General features: G+C 46.8%; 1 protein-coding gene across 1 annotated transcript in view; it reads right to left on the bottom strand.

Annotated features, from left to right (window-relative positions):
• Window positions 1–8711: 8711 nt before the first annotated feature.
• Window positions 8712–22848, bottom strand: part of LOC112069197 (protein sidekick-2-like) — an 87996-nt gene continuing 73859 nt past the window's right edge. Inside the window, 1 exon segment of the mRNA XM_024136491.2 lies at window positions 8712–10077. Coding sequence (XP_023992259.2) covers window positions 9628–10077 — 450 coding nt within the window. The 3' untranslated portion in view covers window positions 8712–9627.

Consider the following 22848-nt stretch of genomic DNA (forward strand, 5'->3'; position numbering starts at 1 on the left):
GGAGGAAACACGTGCACCCCCCCCTCGGTTAGCGCGCACTGCGCCCGCCCGCCACAGGAGTCGCTGGAGCGCGTGAGACAAGGATATCCCTACCGGCCAAACCCTCCCTAACCCGGACGACGCTTGCCAATTGTGCGTCGCCCCACGGACCTCCCGGTCGCGGCCGGCTGCGACAGGCCTGGTGCGAACCCAGAGTCTTACAGGATCAAATGGCCAGAAAACAAAGGACTTTCTTCTGAAACTTGTCAGTCTATTCTTGTTCTGAGAAATGAAGCCTATTCCATGCGAGAAATTGCCAAGAACAGAAGATCTCGTTCAACGCTGTGTACTACTGCCTTCACAGACAGCGCAAACAGCTCTAACCAATAGAAAGAGGAGTGCGAGCCCCGGTGCACAACTGAGCTAGAGGAAAAGTACATTAGAGTGTCTATTTGAGGAACAGACGCCTCACAAATCCTCTACTTGCAGCTTCATTAAATTTGTACCCACAAATACCAGTCTCAACGTCAACAGTGAAGAGGGACTCCGGGATGCTGGCCTTCTAGGCAGAGTTGCAAAGAAAAAAGCCATACCTCAGACTGGCCAATAAAAATAAAAGATGGCAAAGAACACAGACACTGGAAAGAGGAACCATTTTGATCCTGTAATCGAACCCAAAAATGCTGATGCTCTAGATCTCAACTAGTCTAAAGAAGGCCAGTTTCATTGCTTCTTTAATCAAGCACAACAGTTTTCAGCTGTGCTAACATATTTGCATAGAAGTTTTCTAATGATCAATCAGCCTTTTAAAATGATTAACTTGGATTAGCTAACACAACGTAACATTGGAACACAGGAGTGATGGTTGCTGGTAATGGCCTCTGTCGCCATATGTAGATATTCCATAAAGAATCTACCGTTCCCGCTACAAAAGTCATTTACAACATTAACAATGTCTACACTGTATTTCTGATCAATTTGATGTATTTTTAATGGACAAACAATTTAGCTTATCTTTCTAAAACAAGGACATTTCTAAGTGACCCCAAACTTTTGAACGGTACTGTTATACTCTACAATAACATTATGGCACAGTTGGAGTGTGTGTGTGTCTACAAATAGGACCGGGATGCGTTTGGACAGTCTAAAAAGGAGCAGACCATATTATTTTTTGTCTCTAAATTTTTTTTTTTGAAAAAAAGGCAAAAAGAGTCCAGGTTATTTTCTTGACCAGCTTTGATTTCTCTCAAATGACCTCCCACTACATGTATGTTACTGGACAAGTTTATCAGAAACAATGAATGAGCTGATGAATGATTTGCTGTAATTTTTTGTGTGAAACTCTCCTCCTCTCATTGAGAAGATCATTGAGTTATGTAATGTGGTCTGAGTGGACTGGACTGGGGGTGAACTGGGCAAGGTCAGGAGGGGACAGCTGTAGCCATATAACAGGATTTCTCAGGTCTACTGATCCAATAACCCTACAACACTGATAGAAGCCATTGTGGGATTTCAGCTTTCAGCGCCTAGCCTACAGTACACACAGTAACACACAGGACACAAAACCCTGCTTTTTTCCTCCGTCAGTGTTCCTCTGAAGTATGGGATATCACAAGTGGAGGGTCGCTGGCCTTTATAGGGAAATCATCGTAGATTATAAATGAGCCTATTAAGATATTCCATAAAGAATCTACCGTTTCCAGCTACAAAAGTCATTTACAACATTAACAATGTCTACACTGTATTTCTGATCAATTTGATGTTATTTTAATGGACAAACAATTTAGCTTATCTTTCTAAAACAAGGACATTTCTAAGTGACCCCAAACTTTTGAACGGTACTGTATATACTCTACAAATAACATTATGGCACAGTTGGAGTGTGTGTGTGTCTACAAATAGGACCAGGGATGCGGTTTGGACAGTCTAAAAAGGAGCAGACCATATTATTTTTGTCTCTAAATTTTTTTTTTTTGAAAAAAAGGCAAAAAGAGTCCAGGTTATTTTCTGACCAGCTTTGATTTCTCTCAAATGACCTCCCCACTACATGTATGTTACTGGACAAGTTTATCAGAACAATGAATGAGCTGATGAATGATTTGCTGTAATTTTTGTTGTGAAACTCCCTCCTCTCATTGAGAAGATCATTGAGTTATGTAATTGTGGTCTGAGTGGACTGGACTGGGGTGAACTGGGCAAGGTCAGGAGGGGACAGCTGTAGCCATATAACAGGATTTCTCAGGTCTACTGATCCAATAACCCTACACACTGATAGAAGCCATGTGGGATTTCAGCTTTCAGCGCCTAGCCTACAGTACACACAAGATAACACACAGGACACAAAAACCCTGCTTTTCTCCTCGTCAGTGTTCCTCTGAAGTATGGGATATCCACAAGTGGAAGGGTCGCTGGCCTTTATAGGGAAATCATCGTAGATTATAAATGAGCTATTATTAAGTTATAATTGAATGTGATGTTCCTACTCAACACTTCTATCTGGCATTCCCTTCCTGTGTACATGACACATTCACTGTTTACTGTCAACACCGTCTCAGCGTATGGTACCATGGTTACAGTCATACAATTTCATTTCAATGCCACTCTCCATTCACATCAACCCCATTCTCCAAATCCTTTACCCCCCTCTCCACCACTCTCCTTCCATTCCCTTTACAGTATTGATACAGTACCAAGACAGGACTCCAATTGAAAAATAATTTATTTTGGAAATGTATCGTTATCATATATCCATTCAGAATCAGCATAATGATAGTAATTTTATTTGCGTACAGTGAAATCACCCCACAGAGAAAAAAACACATGACAATTTTGGAATTATGATTAAACTGTGACTACCACCACTGAGTCTGGAATTAAATGTGTCTGTGTCCTGCCTGTGGCTACTGTGTCCAGCCTGTAGCTGTACTAGTATGTGGCTGTACTAGTATATGGCTGTGTCTTGCCTGTGGCTGTACTAGTATGTGGATGTGTCCTGCCTGTGACTGCTGTGTCCTGCCTGTGGCTCTACTATTATGTGGCTGTGTCCTGCCTGTGGCTGCTGTGTCCTGCCTGTGGCTGTGCTATTATGTGGCTGTGTCCTGCCTGTGGCTGTGCTAGTATGTGGCTGTGTCCTGCCTGTGGCTGTAATAGTATGTGGCTGTGTCCTGCTGTGGCTGCCATGTCTGCCTGTGGCTGTAATAGTATGTGGATATGTCCTGTCTATGCTGTGTCCTGCCTGTGGCTGTGCTAGTATGTGGATGTGTCCTGCCTGTGCTGTGCTAGTATGTGGCTGTGTCCTGCCTGTGGCTGCTGTGTTCTGCCTGTGGCTGTAATAGTATGTGGCTGTGTCCTGCCTGTGGGTGCTGTGTTCTGCCTGTGACTGTGTAATAGTATGTGGCTGTGTCTTTCCTGTGGCTGCTGTTTCCTGCCTGTGGCTGTGCTAGTATGTGGCTGTGTCCTGCCTGTGGCTGCTGTGTTCTGCTGTGGCTCTATAGTATATGGCTGTGTCCTTCCTGTTGCTGTACTAGTATGTGGCTGTGTCTGCCTGTGGCTGTACTAGTATGTGGCTGTGTCCTGCCTGTGACTGCTGTGTACTGCCTGTGGCTGTAGTAGTATGTGGCTGTGTCTTTCCTGTGGCTGCTGTGTCCTACCTGTGGCTGTGCTAGTATGTGGCTGTGTCCTGCCTGTGGCTGTACCAGTATGTGGATGTGTCCTGCATGTGGCTGTACATAGCATGTGCCTGTGTCCTGCCTGTGGCTGTACTAGTATGTGGCTATATCCTGCCTGTGGCTGTACTAGTGTGGCTGTGTCTGCCTGTGGCTGTACTAGTGTGGCTGTGTCCTGCCTGTGGCTGTACAGTATGTGGATGTGTCCTGCATGTGGTGTACATAGCATGTGCCTGTGTCCTGCCTGTGGCTGTACTAGTATGTGGCTATATCCTGCCTGTGGCTGTACTAGTGTGGCTGTGTCCTGCCTGTGGCTGTACAGTATGTGCCCTTTAAGTTGGTCATGGAGGGCAGGTGCCAGGCGGGCAGTGCCTACTTACCCTCCCTCTTCTTCTTCTTCTGAGCATCCTGTACAGTGTCTTGTATCCAGACACACAGTGGAACTCTAAAGCTTTTGTCGAAGAAGTGTTATCATCAATTGTCACACAGACAATAGTCTCATATTCAGATAGGACTCAAAGTCAATCACAATGCATTGTGCATTTGTGAATCCATTCCATGACATCATCTCTTTGCTTCGGCTCAAAGGCTTCCTGCCGCGATGATGATGTCACTGACAGAGAGCAGCACCTGAGCCAGATGAGACATGCAGAGGCGCCTATTCTCTGTCTGTTTTTCAAAATGGCTCGTGTCTGAGCCTGGTCCTTTTCTGTATGCCCACATGTGAGAATCATTGAACTCAAAGAAACGTAAAATGTTGCTGGCTGTGTTATTTATCATGACACATTGTATTATATATCATTACACACTTCACTGTCTACTGTCAACACCATCTCAGTGTATGCTACCATGGTTACAGTCATACAATTTCAAAGCCACTCTCTGTTCACATCACCCCCCCCCCCCCACACTTACAACACTCCTTCCATACCCTTTACAGTATGCAGTACCAGAACTCCCATTGAAAAATAATTTATTTTGGAAATGTACCGTGATCATATATCCATTCAGATTCAGTATAATGATGGTTATTTTATTTGCGTACATTGAAATCACCCCACAGAGATAAAAGCAGATGAGAATTTTGGAATTATGATTAAACTGTGACTACGACCACTGAGTCTGGAATTAAATGTACGTGCCCTTTCAGCTTGCCATGGAGGGCAGGCGCCAGGCGGGCAGTGCCTTAGCCTGGGCATCCTGTACACACAGTGGATGCTATGTATAAAGCTTATGTTGAAGAAGTGTTATCATCACACGTCAGCACAGACAATAAGTCTCATTCAGATAGGACTCATAGTCAGTCACACATGCATTGTGCGCTCATCATCATCACCGCCATCATTGTTACACAACATGAGAGGTGAATCCATTCCAGGACATCTCTTTGTACAAGCTCAAAGACTTCCCATGATGATATCACTGACAGAGAGCAGCACCTGAGCTAGATGAGAGAGACCCCAAAGAGCCGATAGATGAAGAGCTCCAGAAACTGCTTCTCCAATAGAAATCCCAGATCACGCTTGTAGGCGATGTCATGGCGATGTTAGCTAGCTAAGCTCATGTGCAGGCCGTAAAATCAAAGGCACTCCTTCTATATAAAGTCGTTTTTTTACAAAATGAAAAAAAGTGTCAGTTTGTCACTTTCACAAGGTCGAAGTAATGACATGTTCAGCTACTTAAGACATTGGCTCGAATCTAATCTGGGTTTGAGAACTCTGTGGAGACCAGCGGAAATGCATATTCTCCGTCTGTTTTTCTAAATGGCCCCCATGTCTGAGCCTGCTCCTCTCTGTGTGCCCACATGTGGGAACCAATGAACTCAAAGAACACTTTAGATGCTGTCTGTGTTATCATTTCCAGTCTTTATAGTTTGATGTGGAAGCATGATGATGTCACTGATGTTGTTGTGGGCCACCAGGTATGTGCGGTGGCAGTGTGTTGATGAGGGTTGTGAGTGAGTCATGATGCCACAGGTTAGGTTAGATCATCAGTATAGGAAGGGCTTTTAGATGTCTTCACACCCAGCACCTGTCAGATCTGTAGAAGGCTCATAGTGGCTGATGAGCCACTGTAGGAGTAATGACCTGGAATGCATCCCAAATGGTACACTATTCTCCTTTTATTGCACTAGTTTTGACCAGTCCCATAAGACTCTTGTCAAAGTAGTGAATTATATAGGGAATAGGGTACCATTTGGGCCGCAGACCCTGGTATGGCCCATTAAACAGTCTTCTTTAGTGGTGTCAGATCAATACACTGTACAAATATACGTTATAATTAGGAATTAACACCAGTATTCGTGATCCCCCCCCCCCCCCCGAAAAATGACGGGATATCGGGAACAATAATATACAGTGCTTTCGGAAAAAATTCAGACTTTGACTTTTTCCACATTTTGTTAGGTTACAGCCTTATTCTAAAATGTATTAAATAAAACATTGTCCTCATCAATCTACACACAATACCCCATAAAGACAAAGCGAAAACAGGTTTTTCCAAATTTTTGCAAATGTATTAAAAAACAAACAGAAATACCTTATTTACATAAGTATTTAGACACTTTGCTATGAGACTCGAAATTGAGCTCAGGTGCATCCTGTTTCCATTAATCATCCTTGAGATGTTTCTGCAACTTGATGAGAGTCCACCTGTGGTAAATTCAATTGATTGGACGTGATTTGGAAAGGCACACCTGTCTATATAAGGTCCCACAGTCGACAGTGCATGTCAGAGCAAAAACCATGCCATGAGGTCGAAGGATTTGTCCGTAGAGCTCCGAGACAGGATTGTTTCAAGGCACATATCTTGGGAAGCGTACCAAAGAATTTCTGCAGCATGAAGGTCCCCAAGAACACAGTGGCCTCCATCATTGTTAAATGGAAGAAGTTTGGAACCAACAAGACTCTTCCTAGAGCTGGCTGCCCGGCCAAACTGAGCAATCGGGGAGAAGGGTCTTGGGTCGGGAGGTGACCAAGAACCCGATGGTCACTCTGACAGAGCTCCAGAGTTCCTCTGTGGAGATGAGAGAACCTTCCAGAAAGACAACCATCTCTGCAGCACTCCACCAATCAGGCCTTTATGGTAGAGTCGCCAGACGGAAGCCACTCCTCAGTAAAAGGCACATGAAGGCCTGCTTGGAGTTTGCCAAAAGGCACCTAAAGACTCTCAGACCTTGAGAAACAAGAATCTCTGGTCTGATGAAACCAAGATTGAACTCTTTGGTATGAATGCCAAGCGTCACGTCTGGAGGGAACCTACCACGATCGCTACAGTGAAGCATGGTGGTGGCAGCATCATGCTGTGGAGGTGTTTTTCAGCGGCTGGGACTGGGAGACTAGTCAGGTTTGAGGCAAATATGAACGGAGAAAAGTACAGAGATCCTTTATGAAAACCTGCTGCTGGTGCGAAGGTTCACTTTCCAAAAGGACAACAACCCTAAGCACACAGCCAACACAACGCAGGAGTGGCTTCGGGACAAGTCTCTGAATGTCCGTGAGTGAACCAGCCCGAGCCCGGACGTGAACCCGATTGAACATCTCTGGAGAGACCTGTAAATAGCTGTGCAGCAACGCTCCCCATCGAACCTGACAGAGCTTGAAAGGATCTGCAGAGAAGAATGGGAGAAACTTCCCAAATACAGGTGTGCCAAGCTTGTAGCATCATACCCAAGAAGACTCAAGGCTGTTATCGCTGCCAAAGGTGCTTCAACAAAGTATGGAGTAAAGGGTCTGAATACTTATGTAAATTTGATATTTCTGTTTTTTTATTTTTATACATTCGCAAAAAATTCTAAAATCCAGTTTTAGCTTTGTCATTATGGGGTATTGTGTTTAGATTAATGAGGGGGAAAAAACAATTTAATCAATTTTAGAATAAGGCTGTAACCTACCAAAATGTGGAAAAAGTCAAGGGATCTGAATAGTTTCCAAAGGCACTTTATAATTTCTATGGAAAAATATTAAACAGATTTTAACTCTGACTTCATCCACACATTAGACCACTGATCACAATGCTAGCGGCCTACCAATTCAGACTACTCAACACAAGTCCCCAATTGATTCCTTTTAACTGGCATCGTTGACTAACATAAAACTGTAGCAGACTACATGTGACCTTTGCTTACCATAACTGCGTTGAATCTCAATCTCACGTTCACAAATCTCCAAACTAGCTTTGCGGCACTGGCAGAGGCTCCAAAATATAAACTGCTACTCACTGTTAACAAAACGGCTGATACATTGTGTCCGCAAAAGCACTCAAGGAAATAGGCATTTGCAACGTTGTTCCATGATGTTACACTAACAGAAGTGAGAGCAGGATTTTAAAGATCCGCAGGGAATTGATAAACCATGGTGCTGAATCTCCGCTACTGCGGCCATTTGCTTTTCTGTTTGTTTAGCGCAGCATCAGACTACATTCCCTAAGACTAAGGCAACACAGTAAGCGGCAGGTATTCTAGCGGTTAAGAGCATTGGGCCAGTAACTGAAAGATTGCTGGTTTGAATCCCGAGCCGACGAAAAATCTGATGTGCCCTTGAGCATTTCACTCAACCCTAATTGCTCCTGTAAGTCCCTCTGGATAAGAGAGTCTGCTAAATGACTAAACTGTTGTCAAAACAACCACTACTTGGCCTCATTCCCATGATAGTGAGAGGAAAGGACCAACAAGCTTTCCGTCAATGGTAGGCTAAAATGAATGAAGTGTTCACTAGGCTGTAATAACCTCCGGATATTTTACAAGTCGGCCAACAGTGCTTCATATGCCTACATTAAAACTAGATTACATCAACGAAATAGTGTGGTGACTTTGAGAACTTTTAGTTGATTAAAATGAAACAAAAACAAGAAACTGTTAGATTCCTGTGTATATTTTTCAGTGGTAGAATTATGTCAGATTTCCTTCGCTGGTATTATATGCTTTTAAATAGCACTTCCGCTTTCAACAGGAATACTGGGATGCCTGAGAAGGGCTTGTAAGGGAACATTTTCAGGAAAATATGAATCCCTAGTTATAATCAACCATGGCATGTCTGATCCACTAAAGGACACAAAGAACTTGCAGACCAACCTCAACATTTTTACTTCAGACATACAGTACATTTCCCATATCTGCCAAGGCAGGCAGGCAACTAGGAACTTGGTGTACAGCACAGAGATGTGACCTGCCTGTGACATCGAAATGCTGTCAGACTCAATAGTGCGTACCCTATAGGCCAGGCCAGATAACTGCTGAGGATCATGGTCCATAGGTTAAATAGGGGGAGGTCACTAACATATCTCACATTAACACCCAGAAACTGAATTGACCTAATTGGACAGGACTGGGCATGTAAAGACTGCCAGTGGGCTCATTTCAGCCTCAATCTCCCCCTTCCTTCTCACTTTCATTACTTTGTCTTTTTTATACCCTGTTCCTCTTTCCATCCTTCAAACTCTACTCATTTCACTCGCTTGTATGGCTCCATTTTGGGATCCCAGTTTCATTGGTGCTTGTTATCCGAGTGTGGATTGACGCTATGACACTTATCGTCTTGTAGATATTTTTTTCCAATAAACTCTTGCCTTTTTACAGTATCTAACTAAATTATTATCTTGTTGTATGTGTGTAGAAGTGTAACAATGAAAAATAGAAAATAAACAATACATTGAAACTAATGCAAATCAATCAAACAGATCTTGTTCTCAGCAACTGTCTCTTGGTTAAAGAATGGAAATAAAACTATACCAGCACACGCACACAAGAGGAACAATGTACTGGAATAAAGTATGTCACTTCTGTCCTGTCTGTGTACAGTATGATCCTTAAAACACAACTCAGTAATAAAAAGAAAAGAAGAAAAACAAGTAAGAAAAAACGGAGAAACAGAAATCAATATGGTGGATTCCGAGGGTTTCTTTTGTGTTGGGTATTTACTTTCTAGACACGTTGGGCAGCAGGGTGGCTTTTGTTTTCAGAAGGGAACACAGATCCCTCTCGGAATCAAACGAAGGAGGAGAACCCGGCGATGGGGGCCCGAGATCCAGGGGCTGGGCTGGGGCTGCTGGGGGGCCAGTAGGACAGAGTGTTGGAGTGGCTGGGAGGGGTGGAGTTGGAGAGCTGCTGAGAGGGGGTCGGAGTCCGGCTGCCTTTCGGCCTGAAGAGACTACCCTGGCCCTGGGGCGGGAGGCCCTGAGGTTGACCCTGGGTCTGGAGCTTAAGCGGAGGGGTGGTGGAGGTGAGCTGGGGTGGCAATGGGGGCAGGGGTGGTGGCGGGGCGCAGGGCTCTGGGTCGCCTGACTCTGACTCAGTGTAGCTGTAGGCTTGAGCCCGGGAAATGCCCTTCTGTTGGCGGCGCCAGGAGTTGTAGTAGGTGGGGTCACTGATGTAGTGGCTCACAAAGGAGTGTGTCTTCTGTCTGTTCTGGTCCACTTCGTACTCACTGTCACTGCCCTGAGAGGGGAGAAGGAGGAGAGGGGAGGGGAGAGGACAGGGGAGAAGGAGGAGAGGAGGGGTAGGGGGAGAGATGGAATAGGGGGAGGGGGATGGAGAGAGAGGAGATGTTATCAGCACAATACCACATATTTCTCTGAGAAGTTAGAGATGTGATAATGTGTGTTATTGGGAGGTTCAGAGCACAGTGTCTTTCAATAACACACACACACCACCATACACACCCACCACCAAACACACACTATTGCTGGGGTGATTCCCTGATCCACCTCTAGGCAGACAACACCATTCTGTATACATCTGGCCCCCTTCTTTGGACACTGTGTTAACAAAACTCCAAACGAGCTTCAATGCCATACAACTCTCCTTCCGTGGCCTCCAACTGCTCTTAAACGCTAGTAAAACTAAATGCATGCTCTTCAACCGATCACTGCCCGCACCACCCGCCCAAATAGTATCACTACTCTGGACAGTTCTGACTTAGAATATGTGGACAACTAAAAATACCTAGGTGTCTGGCTAGACTGTAAACTCCCCTTCCAAACTCATATTAAACATCTCCAATCCAAAATTAAATCGAGAGTCGGCTTCCTATTTCGCAACAAAGCATCCTTCACTCATGCTGCCAAACATACCCTTGTAAAACTGACTATTCTACTGATCCTCAACTTCGGCGATGTCATTTACAAAATAGCCTCTAACACTCTACTCAGCAAACTGGATGCAGTCTATCACAGTGCCATCTGTTTTGTCACCAAAGCCCCATATACCACCCACCACTGCGGCCTGTATTCTCTCGTCGGCTGGCCCTCGCTACATATTCGTCGCCAGACCCACTGGCTCCAGGTCATCTATAAGTCTTTGCTAGGTAAAGCTCTGTCTTATCTCAGCTCACTGGTCACCATAACAACACCCACCCGTACGTAGCACGCGCTCCAGCAGGTATATCCCACTGGTCATCCCCAAAGCCAACACCCCCTTTGGCCACCTTTCCTTCCAGTTCTCTGCTGCCAATGACTGGAACAAATTGCAAAACACGCTGAAGTTGGAGACATATCTCCCTCTCTAACTTTCAGCATCAGCTGTCAGAGCAGCTTATCGATCGCTGCAGCTGTACACAGCCCATCTGTAAATAGCCCATCCAATCTACCTATCTCATCCCCATATTGTTTTTATTTACTTTTTTCCTCTTTTGCACACCAGTATTTCTACTTGCACATTATCATCTGCACATCTATCACTCCAGTGTTAATTTGCTAAATTGTAATTACTTCGCTACTATGGCCTATTTATTGCCTTACCTACTCACGCTATTTGCACAAACTTTATATAGACTTTTTCTATTGTGTTATGGACTGTACGTTTGTTTATTCCATGTGTAACTCTGTGTTGTTGTTTGTGTCGCACTGCTTTGCTTTATCTTGGCCAGGTCGCAGTTTTAAATGAGAACTTGTTCTCAACTGGCCTACCTGGTTAAATAAAGGTGACATAAAAAATAAATAAATAAACACACACACCCACTACCAAACACGCACACACCTCGAGAAATTACAATTCGTTCAGAACAGGGTAGCACGGCTGGCCCTTTAAAGTACACGGAGAGCTAACATTAAAAATATGCATGTCAATCTCTCATGACTCAAAGTGGAGGAGAGATTGACTTCATCACTACTTGTTTTTGTAAGAAGTGTTGACAAGCTGAATGCACCAAGCAATCTGTTTAAACAACTAACACACAGCTCGGACACCCATGCATACCCCACAAGACATGCCAGCAGAGGTCTCTTCATAATCCCCAAGTCCAGAACAGACTATGGGAGGCGTACAGTACTACATAGAACCATGACTACATGGAACTCTATTCCACATCAGGTAACTGATGCAAGCAGTAGAATCAGATTTTAAAACCAGATAAAAATATATATTTTGGAACAGCGGGGACTGTGAAGAGACGCACGCACTCTACACACGTACATTGTAATATTGTTGTATGGTGGTATTATACATTTTGTATTGTAGATATGTATAGTGGTGTAATATTGTTATATGATGTACTATTTTATCTTTTGTTTTATATGTAATGTAAGTGCCCTAATGTGTTTGGACCCCAGGAAGAGTAGCTGCTGCCTTGGCAGCACCTAATGGGCATCCCCAATTAAATAGAAAACTACACACACACACGAAGAGGCTGTCTACACATGATCATGATTGGAGAGGAGGGTGAATCATCACTGGACGTGCAGAGTATTCAGATCATCAACCCATCAACTGGGGTCATAGGTTGATTGATTGGGTTTAACATTACATTTACTACAACAACCACACGTTGAGCTAACCTATACTATGGGCATTCATCACATACAGTTTAACACTAGGAAGATACAGGAGAGATATCACAGGATCCAAGAAATGTCTAATTGAGGAGAGGAAAGGAGGGGAGAGGCGGAGGGAGAAGGAGAGGAGAGGTAAACAGAGGAAGAGAGGAGCAAGGGGGATGGAGGCTAGGGACAAGTCAGTCTCCTACTACCAGTCTGCAGACACACAAGCATGCAGAAAGCCACAGAACCTCACCCAGTTCAGTGGAAGCACACGCAGACCACCCGTCCCATATGAGAACACCAGGGCCTCCTATGGGTGACATGGACAGAGACATGCATGGTTTAAAACGCCACAGTACAGTATGACAGCCACCATGATCCCTCTGTGGTTCAGATCCCTCCTTGGAACCATCATCATCTCTTAAAGAGGCACTTCAAGGGTACAACTCAGATGCCTTAATAATATAATAATACAATATGACATTCAGCAGACACTTTTATCCAAAGCAACGTAGCGTGTGCATAAAACGTTCGTATTGGTGACCCCAGCGGGAACAAAAGCCACATAAGACAACTGGACCCTTATCCTACCAGTTAACCCCGACACACACCATGAAACTGATCTGACAAACACACCATGAAACTGATCTGACAAACACACCATGAAACTGATCTGACAAATACACCATGAAACTGATCTGACAAACACACCATGAAACTGATCTGACAAACACACCATGAAACTGATCTGACAAACACACCATGAAAACTAATCTGACAAACACACCATGAAACTAATCTGACAAACACACCATGATACTGATCTAACAAACACATCATGAAACTGATCTGACAAACAAGGTGAAAAATGGAAGAATGTATTCCATGATCATCATTCACAACCTTAGGATGTAGGCTACCACCCAGTGGTTCTATCTATTTCATTCAAACAATCACAACAGGAATTTGGGTATATTTCCAATAAGCACATTCTAGTTGCTGAACTCCTCCCTTGTATCTTTGCTAGATGCCTGGCATATGCTCATCTGAATCATGACACCAAGCAATCCAGATGTTAAACAAGAAACAGCTCTCTCATTGGTCACTCGGTGGGGTCTGTTCATGGTCAACCAACTCTCAGCTCTCCTGCTTTGGTACTACTGCACATGTGATACAGATCACCACACTCATATCCATCCTCTCCTGCACCGTCCCAACAAGTAAGTGTAAGTGTAAGTGTGTGTGTGTGTGTGTGCGTGCGTGCGTGCGTGCGTGTGTGGTAGGGCGGAGAACAGGGTTGACATACTGGATTGCGTCCCACCCCGGCCCACCCTCACTAAGGCTTTGGACTGTGTGTGGAACAGATGGTTTGTTCTCCTACAACATTATCATCCACCCCTCCCTTCCTCCCTCCATTCCACATCCTTGTCCAAAATAAACTCAAGGGTCCTATTGTGGAATCTACACTAAAATAAGATTAGTTAAAATACGCCTTGAGGGGCCTTAGTCTGTGAAACAGTGATTCATTCGAACACATTAAAAGGCTAATTAGGGGAGATGACTGCTCTGAATGGGCCAAGGCCTTAGGCATGAAACTACACAGTCCCCAGGGAGTTACCCTTCTATCTGAGGATAATAGAGAAACAGACACCAGCCAGTGGCAGATCCCAGACAGGATTTGCATAGTTAGGATGTTAACTATCTAGACAGATGAAGATTTCATCTCATTAATGGGTGTAAGATTTATGACAGCCGTTTTTCGCAGCGGAGAGTGGTTTCATTTCCAACGTTAACAGAAACATAAGGTTTATGTTTTATGGTGAATGACTTCTCAAATCTGCTGTTGTTGACAACACTACTAATAAGTTGAGGGAAACTCTATGTCTTAAAAAGAAAACAGAGGGAATAACATTCAAAATATGTCAGAAATCACATCTGACCTGGTTGTCCTAGAGACAAAACTCTTAAAACCAAGAGATGGAGACAAAACTCTCAACATCCAGAGATAGAGACAAAACTCTCAACACCCAGAGATAAAGACTTCACAGAAGACTACTAGACTTTTCAGGAGACTACCAGACTTTTCAGGAGACTACTAGACTTCTTAGGAGACTACTAGACTTCTTAGGAGTCTCCTAGACTTCTCAAGAGACTACCAGACTTCTCAAGAGACTACCAGACTTCTCAGGAGACTACTGGACTTTTCAGAAGACTACTAGACTTCTCAGGAGACTCCTAGACTTACTTCTCAGGAGACTCCTAGACTTACTCCTCTGGAGACTCTTATGGCTGAAAGGGCAGTATTGAGTAGCTTGGATGAAAGGTGCACAGAGGTGCCCAGAGTAAACGGCCTGCTCCTATGTCATAGTTGCTAATATATGCATACTTCTCTGGAGACTCCTAGACTTACTTCTCTGGAGACTACTAGACTTCTCTGGAGACTACTAGACTTCTCAGGAGACTACCAGACTTCTCAGGAGACTACCAGACTTCTCAGGAGACTACCAGACTTCTCAGGAGTCTACCAGACTTCTCAGGAGACTACTAGACTTCCCATGAGTCTCTTAGACTTCTCAGGAGACTGCCAGACTTCTCAGGAGACTACCAGACTTCTCAGGAGACTACCAGACTTCTCAGGAGACTACCAGACTTCTCAGGAGACTACCAGACTTCTCAGGAGACTCCTAGACTTTTCTGGAATTTCCTAGACTTCTCTGGAGACTCCTAGACATCTCAGGAGACTACTAGACTTCTCGGGAGACTCATAAACTTCCCAGGAGACTCATAAACTTCCCAGGAGACATTAGACTTCTCAGGAGACTCCTTTCCCTTGTATAGATGGTCTGTTGGGGCCAGAGTGGAATGCATTGTGGAGTCTTTAGTGCTGTTCTATCCATCAAACATTGTGAACTTTATCTTGGGACTTGAGGTTGTAAGAACCCCCCATAACCCCTCCAGCAGAGGGGTTATGGGGTGTAGGGTTACTACACCCCATAACCAAGAGAGTTGGGGAGAGAAGGAGTGAGAGAGAGAGCGAGATACAGAGAGAGTGAAAGAGAAGGTGAGAGAGGATGAGAGAGAGAGAGATACAGAGAGAGGAGGGAGAGAGGAAGAGAGAGAACACTGTACATCGTTACAACACTCTGTATAGACATTGTGACATTTGAAATGTCTCTATTCCTTTGAAACTTTTCTGAGTGTAATGTTTACTGTTCATTTGTGATAGTTTTTTTTCACTTTGTTGATCTATTTCACTTGCTTTGGTAATGTAAACCATTTCACACTCATTATTGTTACAGTGAACACAGCAGGAACCCCAAGCAGCAGGTAAACACTCGGACAGTACAGAGGGAGGGGGAGTGTGTGTGTTTGTTTGTTTGAGTGTGTATTTGTTTGAGAGCATGTGTGTGTGTGCACGCGTGCGCTTGTCGTATGTGTATGTGTGTCTGGTGCGTGTGTACCTGTGTAAATATGATTTAAAAAAACATATTGAGTCCCTTGCGAAATCCCCTAAAATCCAGCTGTACATCATTTGAGACAGGGATTTAGTGTGACTAGGCAGTTCTAATCCCCCTCTGCACACGCAGCAACTGCTGTTGTTTATGATGAACTAATCAGACAGATGTGACAGATTTTGCTCTGGGCTTTTTATCATGTCTTAAATGTCTAACATAACATGCATTTGTGAATATTATGTCATGAATTATAGTCAATCATTATCAGGTATTTCCTCTTTGTTTAATTWTTTTTTTTTTTTTTAAATGTTCTGCATTTCACTAAGACTCTAGCTAGCATTACTCAAAGCCTGTTCTATTTTTACTTGGTTCCAGGAAGTGACATCATATGACTTAATGGTGTTTCCAAAAATGCTACAGATGAACCCTCGGAGCAGTTCCAGTCGAAACAATCCTCTGTGTTGTCATGGGAGACAACCATAACACAGCAGACATGTTTCTCTCTGTGGTGTCTAGGTCTGCGCTCCAGCAGCCGGACACATCGTCCAGATACTGTATGTTCTTTCATCTCCCATGATGAAGCAACACACGGACTGAGCCCCAAATGGCATCCTATTTACTCTTTAGTGCACTACTGACAAGGGCCCATAGGGCACCATAAAGGGCACTATGCTATAGGGCACTATGCCATTTGGGACGCACACACTATCTTCAACCTCCCATCGACTCAGATGAGCTCACTCCATTCTCAACTGCTGATTTCTATCCAGAGTGTCACACACACAAACACACAGTGACACTGACAAAACAAACTGCATAAGGACACACTGTCTACTGGCTTCTAAAGAGTGTGTCTTGTCTACCTGCCGCTAGCCCAGGTACAGCTGTGGTGGTGGCCCGGTTGCCTCAACAACCCCGCATTAACTTCTTCTTCTAAATCCCTTCTTAACTTCTTATGGCTGAAGGGGCAGTATTGAGTAGCTTGGATGAAAGGTGCACAGAGGTGCCCAGAGTAAACGGCCTGCTCCTATGTCATAGTTGCTAATATATGCATATTTTTATTAGTATTGGATAGAAAACACTGAAGTTTCTAAAACTGTTTGAATTATGTCTGTGAATATAACAGAACTCATATGGCAGGCAAAAACCTGAGAAGTTCCACTTCCTGTTTGGATATTTTCTGGCGGTGCCAGATTTTCAACCAAGCTCTCATTGAAAATACAGAGAGATATGGATGGGTTTTCACTTCCTACGGCTTCCACTAGATGTCCTAAGTCCTATGAGTGTCATCTGATGAAGATAATCAAAGGTTAGTGATTAATTTTATCTTTATTTCTGGTTTTTGTGAAAGCTATCTTTCGCTGGAAAAAATGGCTGTGCTTATTGTGGTTTGGTGGTGACCTAACATAATCGTTTGTAGTGCTTTCGCTGAAAAGCATATTTGAAATCGGACACTTTGGTGGGATTAACAACAAGATTACCTTTAAAATGATATAAGACACATGAATGTCTGAGGAATTCTAATTATGTGTCATGACTTCCGCCGAGGTCGGCCCTTCTCCTTGTTCGGGTGGTGTTCGGCGGTCGACGTCACCGGCTTTCTAGTCACCACCGATCCATTTTTCAGTTTCGTTTTGTTTTGTCTGTATTACACACACCTGGTTTCAATTCCCCTATCATGTTCCCTATTTAACCCTCTGGCATACATTTKTGTTCTGTCCGTGATTGTTTGTTTCGTTAGTGGTTTTCGTTGGTGCATGTGTGTTTGTTATATTCCCATTGAGGAATTTTTGCTTGTATTTTGAGTAAACGCCGTTGTTTTGCTCAACACCTGTGTCCTGCGCTTGACTCCGRTACATCTCTGCACACAAACCCTGACAGAATCACGGACCTCTTCAAATGGAGTCAGCAGGTGCAGCCAGCCCTTCTCTCCCAGTAGAGGAGCAAGTCCAACAGCACGCGACCATGTTACACAGTCTAGGGACAGCCATGGATCGCGTGCTGCAGACAATGGACAGATGGGAGAGAGGAGGTCTTCCGATCAATCATACCCCATCACCTCCGCCCGCACCTCAACCTACACCGATGTCCACCCCTCCATCGTCAGGACCCAGTGGGATTCGGCTCTCGCTCCCAGGAMCGTYTGACGGAACAGCAGCCGGGTGCCAMGGGTTCCTACTACAGCTAGAGCTCTACCTGGCGGCTGTTCATCCGTCCCCTTCGGGACGCGAGAGGGTGGGCGCCCTCATCTCCTGTCTGACTGGTAAAGCCCTGGAGTGGGCCAACGCCATCTGGGGAAGGGAAGGCCTAACTCTGGATGACTATGAGGACTTCTCTCGCCGCTTCCGGGCAGTCTTTGATCATCCACCTGAAGGGAGAGCGGCGGGAGAGCGATTGTTCCATCTAAGACAGGGGATGAGGAGCGCTCAAGAGTTCGCACTGGACTTCAGAACTCTGGCAGCTGGTGCGGGATAGAATGAGCGGGCCCTGATCGATCACTACAGGTGTAGTTTACGAGAGGACGTTCGTAGGGAGCTAGCCTACAGGGACACCACTCTCAACCTGGACCAGCTGGTGGACTTATCTATCCGGCTGGATAACCTGTTGGCCTCCCGCGGACGTCTAGATCGGGGTCCGCCCGTTCCATTACCCAGCACCTTGGATCCAACACCTATGGAGTTAGGAGGGGCTGCTATGAGAGGGACCGGAGGGGGGACCATTCCCTGCACCAACTGTGGCCGCAGAGGGCACACTGCTGGTCGGTGCTGGGGTGTTTCTCCTGGAAGTCGAGGTAGCAGGCGGAGCACTGGTGGGTCATCCCAGGTGAGTATGCACAAAACTCACTCAGAGCCCCCTGTTGCACACATGTTGTTACCCATAGAATTTCCTGAGTTTTCCCCGCATCCCCAGCATAAGGCGCTAGTAGATTCAGGCGCAGCTGGGAACTTTATTGACCGCTCTTTGGCACATAGATTAGGGATCCCTATTGTTCCTGTTGATGTTCCCTTCCCTGTGCATGCCTTAGATAGTCGTCCTTTGGGGTCGGGGCTGATTGGGGAGGTCACAGCGCCCATAGCTATGAGAACGCAGGGGGATCACGAGGAGAGAATTAGTCTCTTTTTGATCGACTCTCCTGCGTTTCCTGTTGTGTTGGGTCTTCCCTGGTTGGCCTCTCATGATCCGATTATTTCGTGGCAACAGAGGGCTCTCAAGGGATGGTCCTGTCAGTGTTCAGGGAGGTGTGTAGGTGTTTCCTTAGGTGCCACTACGGTGGAAAGTCCAAACCAGGTTTCCACAATGCACATTCCCCCAGAATATGCCGATTTGGCACTCGCATTCTGTAAAAAGAAGGCGACTCAATTACCACCCCATCGACCGGGGGATTGTGCGATAGATCTCTTGGTAGACGCTGCACTTCCCAGGAGTCACGTGTATCCTCTGTCACAGGAGGAGACGGTGGCTATGGAGACATATGTCACCGAATCTCTGGGACAGGGATACATTCAGTCTTCCATCTCACCTGTCTCCTCGAGTTTTTTCTTTGTGAAGAAGAAGGATGGAGGTTTGCGCCCGTGTATTGATTATCGAGGTTTAAATAAGATCACGGTAAAATACAGTTACCCGCTACCACTCATAGCCAGTATGACCGAGTCATMACACGGGGCGCGCTTCTTCACAAAATTGGACCTCAGGAGCGCTTACAACCTGGTGCGTATCAAGGGGGGAGATGAGTGGAAGACAGCATTTAGCACCACTTCTGGGCATTATGAGTACCTCGTCATGGCCGTACGGGTTAATGAATGCTCCATCAGTCTTCCAATCCTTTGTAGATGAGATTTTCAGGGACCTGCACGGGCAGGGTGTAGTGGTGTATATAGATGACATTCTAATATACTCCGCTACACGCGCCGAGCATGTGTCCCTAGTGCGCAGGGTGCTTGGTCGACTGTTGGAGCATGACCTGTACGTCAAGGCTGAGAAATGTCTGTTCTTCCAACAGTCCATCTCCTTCCTAGGGTAACGCTTTTCAGAGTCAGGGGTAGAGATGGAGAATGACCGCATTTCAGCCGGGCGTAATTGGCCGACTCCAACCACGGTAAAGGAGGTGCAGCGGTTTTTAGGGTTTGCCAACTACTACCGGAGATTTATCCGGGGTTTTGGTCAGGTAGCGGCTCCCATTACCTCACTGCTGAAGGGGGGACCGGTGCGACTGCAGTGGACAGCTGGGGTGGACAGGGCTTTTGGTCACCTGAAGGCTCTGTTTACCTCGGCTCCCGTGCTGGCTCATCCTGATCCTTCCCTTAGCATTCATAGCTGAGGTGGACGCGTCCGAGGCAGGGATAGGGGCTGTGCTGTCTCAGCGCTCGGGTACGCCACTAAAGCTCCGCCCCTGTGCATTCTTTTCGAAGAAGCTCAGCCCGGCGGAGCGAAACWATGWTGTGGGGGACCGGGAGTTGRTGGCTGTTGTCATGGCTCTGAAAGTGTGGAGACATTGGCTTGAGGGGGCTAGACACCCTTTTCTCATTTGGACTGACCACCGCAATCTGGAGTACATCCGGGCGGCGAGGAGAATGAACCCTCGCCAGGCAAGGTGGGCCATGTTTTTCACCCGTTTTGTTTTCACCCTTTCCTACAAACCAGGTTCCCAGAACGTTAAGGCAGACGCACTGTCCCGGCTGTGTGATACAGAGGAGCGGTCCACAGATCCCACTCCCATAATTCCAGCCTCTCGCCTGGTGGCACCGGTGGTGTGGGAGGTGGACGCGGACATCGAACGGGCGTCACGTGCAGAGCCCACTCCACCTGACTGTCCAGCTGGGTGTCTGTACGTTCCGTTTGATGTCCGCGATCGTTTGATCTGTTGGGCTCACACGTCACCCTCCTCTGGTCATCCTGGCATCGGTCGGACGGTGCGCTGCCTTGCTGGGAAGTACTGGTGGCCCACTTTAGCTAAGGATGTGAGGGTTTATGTTTCCTCCTGTTCGGTATGCGCACAGTGCAAGGCACCTAGACATCTGCCCAGAGGGAAATTACAACCCCTTCCCGTTCCACAGCGACCGTGGTCACACCTATCGATGGATTTCGTGACGGATCTTCCCCCGTCGCGGGGTAACACCACGATCCTGGTCGTTGTGGATCGGTTTTCTAAGTCCTGCCGTCTCCTTCCTTTGCCCGGTCTCCCTACGGCTCTACAYACTGCGGAGGCCCTGTTCACCCACGTATTCCGGCACTACGGGGTGCCTGAGGATATAGTTTCTGATCGGGGTCCCCAATTTACGTCTAGAGTCTGGAGGGCGTTTATGGAACGCCTGGGGATCTCGGTCAGCCTTACCTCAGGTTTCTAACCCGAGAGTAACGGGCAGGTGGAAAGAGTCAACCAGGATGTGGGTAGGTTTCTGAGGTCCTATTGCCAGGACCGGCCAGGGGAGTGGGCAGCTTACATCCCCTGGGCGGAGATGGCCCAAAACTCCCTCCGCCACTCCTCTACCAACCTATCACCTTTTCAGTGTGTGCTGGGTTATCAGCCGGTCCTGGCACCATGGCATCAGAGCCAGATTGAGGCTCCTGATTGAGGAGGCAAAAGGCGAGTGCCGACCGCCACCGCAGTGAGGCCCCGGTGTATGCACCGGGGGATCGGGTCTGGCTCTCGACCCGAAACCTGCCCCTTCACCTGCCCTGCCGGAAGCTGGGTCCGCGGTTTGTGGGGCCATTTAAAGTCCTGAGGAGACTGAACGAGGTTTGTTATAGGTTACAACTCCCCCCTGATTATCACATTAACCCCTCGTTCCATGTGTCTCTCCTCAGGCCGGTGGTGGCTGGTCCGCTCCAGCAGTCTGAGGTACGGGAGGTTCCTCCGCCCCCTCTTGACATCGAGGGGGTCCCGGCGTATACCGTACGAGCCATCATGGACTCAAGGCGTCGGGCGAGGGGCCTTCAGTACCTCGTGACAGAGAGAGATCATATCGATCCCGGTAGGGGAATTGGCAGCCATGGAGGACAATAGCCAACTTTATACCTCCAGTGGAAACTGAACTGAGATGCCATAGGGTTAACTGGAGACAACCCATGCACAATCAAACACTGAAGCAGAGCTGTTATAGTCAGTCGTCTGTCTGTCTGTCTGTCGTCTGTCCTGTCTGTCTGTCTGTCTGTCTGTCTGTCTGTCTGCTCTTCTGTCTGTTGTCTGTTCTGTTGTCTGTCTGTCCTGTCTGTCTGTCTGTCTGTTGTCTGTCTGGCTGGGCTGGCTGGCTGGCTGGCTGGTGGCTTGGCTGGCTGGCTGGCTGGCTGGCTTGGCTCTGGCTGGCTTTTGGCTGGTCTGGCTGCGCATGCTGGCTGGGCTGGCTGGCGGCTGGCCTGCTGGCTGGCTGGCTGGCTGGCTGGCCTAGGCTGCTGGCTGGCTGGCTGGCTGGCGTGCGCTTGGCTGGCTGGCTGGCTGGCTGGCTGGCTGCTGGCTGGCTGGGTCTGGCTGGCTGGCTGGCTGGCTGGCTGGCTGGTCTGGCTGGTGGCTGGCTGGATTGGTGGCTGGCTGGCTGGCTGGCTGCTGGCTGACTGGCTGGCTGGCGGCTGGCTGGCTAGGTGGCTGGCGTGGGCTTGGCTGGCTGGCTGGCTGGCTGGCTGGCTGGGCTGGCTGGCTGGCTGGCTGGCTGGGCTGGTGGCTGGCTGGCTGGCGGCTGGCTGCTGGCATGTTGCGGCGAGCGACGCTAAGCTTGATACCTGGGAGATTCGCTCAATAAACCTTCAAAAGGGACATCACGTTTACATGGTCACCGCTGTAGATTAGACCTGATGATGATATGGTTGTGCTATTGAGAAGAAGGGATGGCAGGGTACACCACAGAACAGAGAAGGAAACAGCAACAAAGGATCAGTATAGACAAATTAAAAAGAGAGAAAAATATAATTGGGAGAGAGAGAGAGAGAGAGAGAGAAGAGAGAGAGAGAGAGAGAGAGAAGAGAGAGGAGAGAGAGAGAGAGAGAGAGAGAGAGAGAGAGAGCGA

The sequence above is a fragment of the Salvelinus sp. IW2-2015 genome, unplaced genomic scaffold (assembly GCF_002910315.2).
Source record: "Salvelinus sp. IW2-2015 unplaced genomic scaffold, ASM291031v2 Un_scaffold928, whole genome shotgun sequence".
NCBI classification, from domain to species: Eukaryota; Metazoa; Chordata; class Actinopteri; order Salmoniformes; family Salmonidae; genus Salvelinus; species Salvelinus sp. IW2-2015.